The sequence below is a fragment of the Cariama cristata genome, unplaced genomic scaffold, assembly GCF_000690535.1.
Source record: "Cariama cristata isolate BGI_N322 unplaced genomic scaffold, ASM69053v1 scaffold2707, whole genome shotgun sequence".
NCBI lineage: Eukaryota > Metazoa > Chordata > Aves > Cariamiformes > Cariamidae > Cariama > Cariama cristata.
The window spans coordinates 4021-15136 of NW_009626942.1; the positions used below are offsets into that span (position 1 = coordinate 4021).

General features: G+C 45.2%; 1 protein-coding gene across 1 annotated transcript in view; it reads right to left on the reverse strand.

Annotated features, from left to right (window-relative positions):
• Positions 1 to 822: 822 nt before the first annotated feature.
• The window catches only part of PPM1H (protein phosphatase, Mg2+/Mn2+ dependent, 1H), a 74339-nt gene continuing 64045 nt past the window's right edge, over positions 823 to 11116 (reverse strand). The window contains exons 9-10 of the mRNA XM_009704236.1: positions 6832 to 6983; positions 823 to 970 (exon numbers count right to left, since the gene is read on the reverse strand). Of these exons, the coding sequence (XP_009702538.1) occupies positions 823 to 970; positions 6832 to 6983 (300 nt within the window). The remainder of the gene's footprint in view (positions 971 to 6831; positions 6984 to 11116) is intronic.

Here is an 11116-nt window from a genome sequence, read left to right on the forward strand (position 1 = left end):
TGATCCCAAAGAAACGACAGCCTCCAGGTAAACACAGAAAGTTGAGTTTGCGTGCTCTGTATAATCATGGTATACACACAACAGGGAATCCTGCCAAGTAACTCCTCATACCAGAATAAATCTCCCCATACGGGACTGTGACCTATTTCTCCTGGACAATTTTGCAGGTGGCTGTTTTAGCTGTAGTAAACAGGCATAGTCACACTGAAAACAATTTTGGTTTTCCTACTAAAATACAGGAGTATAGTCTACTGAAGAAGAGATAGGAGAGGAAAATGGGAGTTCGAAGGATTACACAAGTTTGAAGTTGTCCATAGTTAAGTCATGAATGCAACTTTTTTAAAGAATAAAACTCTTGAGTCTCATATAGGTATATATAGGTATTTTTAAATAAGATGTGACCCAAGTCATCTTCTGAATATTTGGGGGTAGATTTCAGGAGCCTCCTTGGCTTCTGATACCCACTTCTACTTTCACAACTGAAATGGCTCTTCCAAGCTACATGGTAAACTGAGAAAAAAAATTATTTCCCCACCGGGAGGGATGACAGAATCCATAATATACTAGCAGCATTTAAATCCCATTCCTGTTAAGCACCAAAACCATTTCTATAGGGAAACTGTAATCTTAATGGTTATCTTTAATCATATACAGTATATGTGCAGAGCCCTACCTTTCGGGCAGAAAAATACCCCTCCAGCATTAGTTTTGAATAGATTACATCAGTTGGAAGCGTCCTGGTCACGACTGCCAAAAACATATTGTCTCTTACAGGCCCTTCCCAAAAAGATCCCCGTCCTATAACCACTCATGATGCTACTTTCACGACCGTTTGTTCCCGTGTATTAAAGGGATGACGTAGACAGAGATGTCGTCTCCAGAGCCCAGCCTGTCGTTGGATATTCGCCAGCCCCGGTCCTTCAGCACGCCCCTGGCTCGCATCACCAGGTCCTGCGCCGCCAGCGTGTACCTGTGGAAAAGGCAGAATACAGCCAGGGAGTGCTCGTCTTTGTGAGGAAAGCGGGTTTTCACAGCCTGCTAGATTTACAGAGCTACCAGGACAAACTTCTCAGTGGTCTGGAAGCAGGCAGGAGAAACGCAAACCATGGCACGCCCCCAAAGCAACTCCTTCCAGTTCAGCGACGGCTCCTGCACCACAATCTAAAGGTATTTGACAGGCACCAATCGATCAAAAAGTCACCAGTCATTTTGGGTGCCCAGCTTCACCAGTTTTCAGAAAAATATTAACACATTTGCCTTAACAAACTGGCTTTCTAGAAATAGTCTGAAAAATTGAGGACCCCAAATAACACTGCTTGCTGTTGAAAACGACACCCTTGTTCACTGACACACCTGAAGGTAAACACGGCTCGATTATTTCAGAGACCAACTATAACAAAGAAAGTAATTTGAAAGCAAGTAATAGAGCACTAAAAATAAAACCCAAATTACACTTTAAACCAAGTAGACTAACTTGTCCATTTTCCTTGACCATAGGAATGATTTTTAAGTCTCTTTTATTCTGAAACTGGAAAAGGAAACTTACAGTTAATACAGCCGGATTAACAGAGTCCCACAGTTCCTTCACATTTAGGAGTTCAATGAAAACTGTGTGAATGTGAGTTGTCAAGTGCTTAATTTAGTGAAATACCAAGTTTCACGCTGCTTCAAAATGCCCAGCCTGTGCTGGGCTGAGCGGCACTGATTTATGGGAGTTATTTTCTGTCCTGAAAAAATAACAGATGCTGCTTGGGGGCAGAAGGGTGTCAGAGTCCAAAAGGTGGTGTGAGACAGTGCTCCGACATGGCCTCCCTTATCGTTTTACCTGCTGTCACTACAGCAACACAGCTGTGTACTCGCTTAGAAGTTTCCTCTGAAAGAAATCTCATTATGGATGAACAGCTACTGTCACTGTTTTTCTTCATCAGTCCCACACCTGGCTGAGATGTTTTGAATTTGGCTGGGTGTAGGCAAGCTTTTCTATGATCTGATAATTAAAAATTAATCGAACAGTTAAAAGACTGACAAGAAAGAAAACAGTTCAATATTGTGTCTGCCTGGGTTTTATTTAAAGCCTAAGTATCAACCTCCAGGATGATGTGGGGCTCTATGAAGCCACACAGGCCACCAGAAGCAAAGCACATCTCTCTGGCTTCCAGAACCCAGGAAGGACAAGGTTGACATTTCAAGACCTCCTTTTCTAGGGAGGATCCATGGCCAGAAATGATCTGCCCAGATTCCATCTGAGGAACGGGAAAGAAGAGTATCTCCATTGATCAAAAGCAGAGGGGAGGGAAGTTTATTGAGTATCCAGGACTGTTCTAACCCCAGAAATTTTCACCAGAGAATGCATTATTAAATGGTAATTTCTGTCAGTAGAGACTTTATTCGCTTTCTGGGGATAAAAGAAGGAAAAATTCCCAGTTATGTTCTGTTTCTACAATTTTGGTGCCTCAAATGACTCCTTTGAACCAGGAATAGATTTATTTGCTCTACTAGAAAGATTTCTTCAATGCAAATGAACCAACACTTGACTACCCAAAAGGTTTGATGTTAAATCCAAGCAATGTACAGAAGCAATGCACCCCCTGCTCCTAATGGTACTGAGTGATAAAATTTCCAGCCCTCACTAGTTTTGACAAAAGATTTACTTTTAGCAATAAGAGAAGGGCCCAAGGCACGAACTCTAACACACGCACGCGCACTGTCCACATGTTCCGAGAGAAGTCTGTACCACCGACCTCGAGCTGTAACAGCAGGATGTAGCAAGAAGCACTGCCTGTACTGTCCTAATGCAACATGAAATTCTATTTTCTAAGGGGAAAAAACCCCAAACATACATACTTGCACTCCCCAGTTCTCAAATCCTCAAATCAGATGCAGGGCTAAGGAACAAAAGGACTCCACATGGCAAGCAAGAAACTGGAATATTTATTCACAGCATGTCTGATGCTGAGTGAATTTTGGCTAGAACATCTTTTCCAAGGATTTCTCAGCTATTGTCAGAATTTAAGAGAAGAAAACACCCATCATTCTGCGAGAAAAACTTTGCCATCCTCCTTTTTCTAATTAACAAGGGCTCCCCACATCTAAAGAGTACAAAGGAACGAGTATTGGTCTTGATTGTGTAAAGCTTTTGCTGCTTAATGTTTGGAGAGGGCGAGATAAAAAAAAAAAAAGGAATTTTAATAAACCAGAAATTCTCTCATAGGCAGACTGTGAAATACACAAGAAAACCAGCACATCGAAGCAAAGGAAAAGGAACAGGTGAAGGCAGCAGCGAGGTAGTGTATTCCTCTCCTTGTGTAGAGCTGAATTGAAGCGATGCCGTTCAACTTGGCACTAGAGGAGATAGGGTACCTGGAGATGAATAGCAGCAGCAGTCCATTACTGAATGTTTTATTCTCCAGCGCTGTGAACTTGGGATTCAGCTGTCAAGACAGCATCACAGAACTGCTGAAGTAGTTTTAAAGTATCCACTTCCTCCTAATGAACAGCCTGGCTGGAATACAACTTTTGTCTTTTAAGAATAAATATATATTTGGGGTTTTTTCTTCTGCTGAAGCTTTCAGTACTGATCAGTGAAAGTACTGCAGGAGAAATGGTGACAGCGGGGGAAACATGCTGCTGTCTGAGCAGCTTCTTATCTTCTCACACCCAGCAGAGGTGGAGCAACTCCCCAGCATCTTCATAAATCTCCAGCTAGTGAGAGAGTGAGAGGGAACAAGAAAGGACAGGAGGGAGGACGAGAAATAAAAGATTCTCAAGGTCAGTGGGTAAAGCTGCAGCTGAACGAAACGGGCAAGAGTCATGCTTCTCTATCTTCATACCTCTTCAGAGAGATGACGTGTGGAAGCAGCAGTGTGTCGCTACCACCTGTTCTTCACTCAGGGTCCCCTTCATGCTCCTGTCTGCCACAACACCCGTAAGAAATGAGCTGGCTAAGAAATCCAGCTCCTCCCAGCCTCACTCCATCGCAGCCCTCCAAGGAACTGTTCTCTAATCAAGTCTGTGCCCATCACCCGCTGCCCAAATCCCCTGAGGCTGTGTCTGCATGGCTGGGTGAAGACAGACCCAAGGACTTTGCTCTCCCTGCACTTGGAGATGCCCAGGCACATGCTACATTTGACAGGATTCAAAGATGTTTTTCTGTGGGTAACAAACACTCACAGTTCTGACAGTAAATATCAGCAGGAGAGAGTCCCAAGAGCATTGCTGAGGGCTGTAAGCTCTTACCCATCATGCTATCATACAACTTCTAATTCAAATGGGAGGGATATTGTTCCCACAAAGAGCTAATTATGTAACAGATAAGTACTCTGCAGCTCTAAAATCTTCCTCTCTAGTTTTTGTTTTTTTTTTTAAATATGCTGCTGTCAGGGAGTAAGTAGGCTACTGGGTCAGGTGGATCCAGGGTCTGCTCCACAGGTAGGTTCCCCAGAAGACCACAGCGTTGCCAAACCCAGGGGGCAAGTCTCTTATGTTCTGACATGTTTTCTAAATCCCTAGAGATTTTACATTTCCAGCTGATCACCACACCACAGACTATGTCACTACACCCATCACAGAACCCGACATTTTCTGGAGTAACATTTCCTTTAAACATAACACTGATAATACAGCAAACAAGATTTTCCTGTCACTGACTAGTCAGAGGAATGAACGGAGCTACAGAGTCTGAGCTGCTATGCTATTGTAAATTCATTAGTTATACCTCATTTGGACCACTGTGAAGTAATTACGTAAAACCTCTCAGACAGTACTTTAAACCCTTTAAGTATTCTTTACAACCAAGCAGCAAGAGCAATTCCACAAAGGTAATTTTCATAAATATCATTGTAAACTATATGAGGGACTGCTCTAATTACCTTTTGCAAGCTGGCATGAGAAATGTCTTGCCACCACTGTTTGTAAGCCTCTAAATGACCTGGCACAAAGTTACTTAAAAGAACAAATTAATTTTCAGTTCAGATGTCCATTCATAGACCAATAGGTCAAACACTAATAAATGTGTTTGTTCTAACTCATAATACAGCAGGCCCAGTTCTGGAGTGTGTTGTATTCACGCTGGCACAAACAGGGACTAATACCCCACAATTAGTGGGGCTAAACCAGCACAAACAAATCTAAATGAAACAAAGAAAGTCTCTTTTTTCTTTAGTGTCTCCGATTTCTATGAGTGTTTTATGATGGATGAAAAATCACTCACCTAACAAGTCAAAAAGATCAAACAAAGAATTCCCATTCCTACGGCAGCAAACGTGGAGACCACCGCCAGCTTTGGCAGGACCAAAAGGAACAAGGCAGACACAATACACCCAGCCTGAATTAAAACCAGACAGAACCAGCGAGGAGCGTAGGAAGAGCCAACCTTTCCCAATTGCTAGAGGAGAATGGAGACAGAGCAGGGCAGAGCTATTACATCTTACCAGGTGCCTTTGCAAGAGGAGACTCAGGGGTGCAGAAATGAGAGCAAAAGCTCCCTAGCACCTCTGAACAGTGCTAGGGAATAACCAAAAGTGGATTGGGTGGGTCATCTCCTCCTGCCTTAAATTAATGGCGTATCTGCATAGCATGGTGCTGGATGCTCTGGAAGTGCCCCTCGCTAATCCTGCCTGATCTCCCCGAGAGAGGGCAGAGACACTTCCATGTCTTGCTGAAGTAGAGACAGCCCTGGCTGTCATTCACACCACATCTCCTCTTCAGCGCAAGGAGGTGTGGAAGGTCAAAATATTGCAGTTGCAGCTTCATGTTAATTGCCCATTCTCCTGATGACTGAGTGCTTGCAGCAAAACCTCTTTTTGCATTCCATGTTTGTAAGCATTAGAGCAAGAAAATACTGCTTGGGAGTTACTTTGGAGCTGCTCTCACTTTAAAACCCAAGCGGCTGTCAGGGTGTCCATACCCAGCCGTCTACCTTGTTTGCTGATGGCGAACAGGGCTGACCCTGTGAAGATGACCACTTAGAAATATGAGAAACACCAAGCATTTTGAGATAGGTTTCCCCACATCCTCAAGAGCGGCCACTCTAGTGTGATGTTTTAATTCACGGTGACACCGAACTCAGCGACAGACAGACTGATGGACTCACTCAAGGCAGACAGCGCTCTAGGCAGTTGTTTGGGAACTTGTCTGTTTGCTTGACGGTATGTTTTAAAGACAGGAATTGATCAAGCAAGGGGTGATAAAGACGGGAAAATGAAGAGGAGGAGGTAGGTTAAAATTGTTAAATGAAACACAATCCAACTGAATGGAATAGTCAGACTTTCCACCTATTTCTACCTCTTTTGTTACCACACCTGTCCTGCAGCTGATAGCACTGAGCATCCCCTACTGAATGAAGGTTTGAAGGTCACAGCATGACCAGGAAAGCCTGGGAACCACACTGTGCAGTATTTATACATACATACATACAGCGAGAGAAAGAGATATATACTGATGACATCCTAGTGAGAAACAATCTTTAGTGTTAAGGGACTAACCGGAGGAGAGTTAAGTGGAAACCAGTGACTGCTGGAGAGAGAGACTTGTTGCTAAGACCTCAGCCTCCTACAGTTTCGACAGGACCTCATACAGCAAACAAAATGGATCCCACGTGAAGATACCATGATCCCACAACTTTTCCTTTGAAGGCAGGCAATTCTGAGTTATAACAGACATCCCCCCCAAAACCCTCACATTTGCTGTAGAAGCTCCATCCAACATATAAAAACGTCTTCTTGTAAGTGCTGCATATTTATGAATCTTATTCATGTCATACTTTCTACAAAAATACGTTACCAGAAAGCTCTCTTCCACGGAGAAGCTAGAAAATTGGGGATGAGCACAAACCTGTGGGGATCATCAGGGTCACAGTTTGGTAGAAAGTTAGTGACAGCTTCTGCCACTTCTTCATTTAACAGCACATCCCAGAGTCCATCAGTAGCTAGAATGAGAACATCATCTGGCCCATGCTCATACTGCAGGAGGTCATAGACTCTCACCTAAAACAAAAAGAAACCCAAGAGACATCCATGAAGGCGGAAAGTGTCAGACCTGTTTGTGAAACGCTGCTGAGCTTGGCTGCGAGTTAGGAGGTTCGGCCAGGGCACTGAAATACCCTTCCCGCAGCACCGCTGGGGTCTGTCTTCAGTTTTGCCCTTGAGCCAGCAACTCCTCCTGCCCCGGCACGGCACACGTGCCGACCCCAGCTGGGATGGACCCAAGCATCCCCCAGGAAGGCTGTAGAGCCCTGTGCGCCCGCTGCCAGCAGCGCTCAAAGCCTCCCCCACCCAGCAGCCTGGTTCGGTGTGCAAGGCTCTTCCCTACCATTGGCAGGACTAGTCATATGGAAGCTAAATAATTTATCTGATGAATTTTTGATATTTTCTAATAAAATATTCACAAATAATTGTTTTCACTATTTGTCCAGATCCATTTAACTCTGCCAGATAAATTGCACATGTTCGGAAATGCCTGTGTGGCAGAAGGCATCGCATTCATTTTTCTAGACCTGAGGCAGCCGCAGCACTCAGGAATTACAATGAGTAGTTCAACGAAATGGAGAGAAACTATTTACCTGCTCAGTTATGTGTGTCTGTAAGGAGTTCAGTAGGTAGAAACCAATTCAAGATCTGCACAAAAGTGAACCCCCAGGCTTATCCGCACTATTAAAATGCCCACTGGCCTCACCCTGTCAGTCCGCAGCCGCAGCCAGGCTGACCACTGCCGCTGGCACCTCTGTAACACCCTGCCTTTCAAACTACTTCCACTGTCTTCTCCTCCAGGAGGCTGGGGAAAGCCAGGAGTGGAGGGAGCAGACACAGGGGGTGCCGCGAGGCCGTCATCTGAGCCAGAAAGCGAGCAAAGGCCATGGCAAGTGTTTTAAAATGAGCCTTCAGTTCGGTGTAACACTCTCTCCTTCCAGCACATGCTGTAGTCCAGCTGACAAACCGCCTGCAATTCCCAGCTTGCGATGGGGAGCCGTTCCGAAGTGCTCACGGAGCACTTTAATCACCACAGCAACAACCACAGTTTGAAAGAAGTGTGACAACTTTGGCAAGGCAGACAGGAGGAAACGATCATCTGTACTGAAGTTTGGAAACGGTGCACCTTGTCACGCACCCTGCTCCAGCCCCGGGCTTCACTAACAGCAGCACCAGTCAGGAAATGTGTCGGGACAAGCACTTGGCATAACTAGAAAATATGAGCTGTTTTATTCTCCCTCATGGTGCATTCTCCCCTTAGGAGCCATGGAACAGGCAATGCACATAAAATGCCTGGACCTTTTAATGTAATTATGATTTTATGGGACTGCAACCAGTACCGGAGGAAGAAAAAAAATAAATCACCTAGACCTGACTGCTAATCCTTACTTGTACGCCTTTCACTCAAAAGCACAAGAAGGTCATTTGTAAAATGTAACCTCCACTTCATTATCTAAGGTAGCAGCTGAATAAGGACTTTGGAGAGGATTAAAGTCAAGGCAAGATACTCTCTTCATTAGAGCATATCTCCTTATTCAGACGGAGTGGGAATACTGCAACCACAGCTCTCATCTCAAGCCCACTGCACAGAAACCAGTAGCTGTCATAGTCCCTATCTCCCAGAATTTAGTTCAGCCTCCAACAGCCGAGGGTTTTAACTCAGAAATCAATGGGGTGTGGAGGGTAAGATGGCCAACACAGCCATCGACAGGCAGCACATGTTCTGGTCAGTTCTCTTGGGTACGGGCAAATATTTGAGAACACATCGGGGTTAATGCTCAGGGATGCACTCAGCAGCAAGCCCCTCGTATGAAAAACCAAGCTTTGAACATCAGCACTAGGGAAAACACACCTACCATGGCTGGCAAAGCATGCATTACACCACAAGAGCCTTTTTTGCAGCATTGGTGGGGAGAAGGCAAGAAACCAAGACCATGCATCACTGATTTGAATCCTCCTGAAATGAACAATCTTGTCTGACTGGGGAGCGGCACTGGGGCAGATAAGAAACTTGTCAAAGCTACTTGCAGCCAATCCACAGGTCAAAATGCTAGAGCAACACCAAGAACAGATCATTTTACCAAGAACATGTTTAGTTTTTGGGGAAAAGAAAAAAAAAAATGCAATCACTCATTTTATGGGTAATCTGGGAACAAGGTAGTTACTTCCTAAAAGCAAAAGCTTTGTGAACGGAGCACCTCCAGAAAAGGGTGCCATTGAGAAGGCACTAGATATCAGAAGAGGTGCAGAGAAGGGCAGTACGGTGAGCAATAAGGGCTGGTACCCAGGCTAAGGAAAAGAGAATGCTAAGGTTACAGGAGGCAAGCTTCAGGCAACAAGTAAGATTCTTGTATACAAGGACCAGTCGGACATGCAACAAAATGTTCACTGAAATGCAGCTTCGTCTGCCTTCCAGTTACCACAGCAGCAACACATTAGGGCAGCCATGTCCACATACTAAATTTTTTTCTAAAGCTCTTTCTTTCTGTCTTTCCTTGGATTTCTAAAATACAGCTACAGGTGCCTCCAGCACATTTCTGACAAAAATGAGTTAATTTAGACCTGTTCAGTCTATCATAAGTTCAGGTTATGCTCACAGACCACCTTGCCCAGGTGCATAAAGAAGCCAGCTCCTAAACCTTCACTTTTCTGCTAGCAGCTTTGTTCCAGCTCTTCCTTGGGTCAATGAGGGTCTCTTGCAGGAGTGACATGTGCCTTCAGCTGAATGCGGAGCAGGGCGAGAGCAGAGCTCCTGGAGGCAGACAAGTTGGGCACCACCACCAAGGCACATGTAACCAGTGCTCAGCCCGCTGAGCATCCGCTGAACATCCACCGAACCTCAGCGCTCACTGAACCCCCACGTTGTGCAACACCCCACAGCATACTCCACACATGCTGTACAGAAAAGGCGAGGGAACGTGATATGCCAGAGTTTCAGAAAGATGAGGATAGATTCAGGGAGTTACCTAAGTGCCTGCAATAGCAAACAACTCCACAGCCCTGTAAATCTTATGTGACCAAAAGCAGCTCATTGACTCCAATGGAAATTACTATTTTTTTTCTTTTTTTTTTTTTTTTTAATTCCAGAGCCAACCTTCCCAATGACTGCCTCCTTCCCATAGCTGTATTTCAGGAAACTAAACAATTGTGAGGTCTACGTGACGTTCTGTCTGTGACATAAGTTTGCGCAAAGCTGCACAAACCGCAAAATAGTATTGCAGAGCCCTGCCAGTGCAGATGACGGCTGGCCAGACACCAGTTGGCAGTGCAGAGGTTTCCTTAACTGGTGCTGCACCCTTGACAAATTTCCTAGCAATTCCACTCCAAATCTTGTCTTTTCCCTCATGACTCATTGGTTCTGCAGTCAGACATCAATCCTGATAGTGCCCCACAGAACTCATGACCTCTGCCTCAAATGCCTTGGGCTGCCTGTGCTCTGTCCTCTGCCTCCGTGCTGTCCCCAGAGCCTTGTCAGCAACTCCCCCCAGCCTTCCAGCCCCTTCTGTGTTGCCCAGCAAACTTTCTCACTCTTGAACATCTCCCCGGAGCACTGTGGCAGCCCCCAAAGGAGCCCTGTTTGGTCACCATACTTCTACCATCCACTGATGTCTTACTTGATGTAGAGCAGCTGACCTGTTAACTAGCTAAACTTGACTTTAGTAACCAGAAAATGTAAAAAGCCAACTATAAGGAAGGAGCACCAGAACCTCGGTAGCACGGACATCCATGACAATAAGCATTGGGTTACACTGTATTTTATCCTGACTGGTACTTACAGATCTCTACCGACAGCTAACAGTGGATACGCACCGCCAAAGCCCACAGTCACACGTGACATCTTTCTGAACATGAGTTACGCAGTTTGTCACATAACGCCTTTCTTCAGTCCAGATATTTGGTCCTCATATTGCTCACCCTCATGCAGTCAAGAGCGCTGAGAAAAATGCTCTGGGCAAGCAATGAACAAACAGGTGGGCTGGTTTTATATTTACATTTCAAACGGATCTACCCACCGGACAAAACCTGCATTTGGCCGCCGAAAAGGACCACAGCAGCTCTGCGAAGGCGCTGCGGCTTGTTTGCCAGGTTTGTTTCTAAGAGGCAGCCAACGCGAGTCCCTGCGGCTCGAAAACCGTTCACAACAGAGTGAC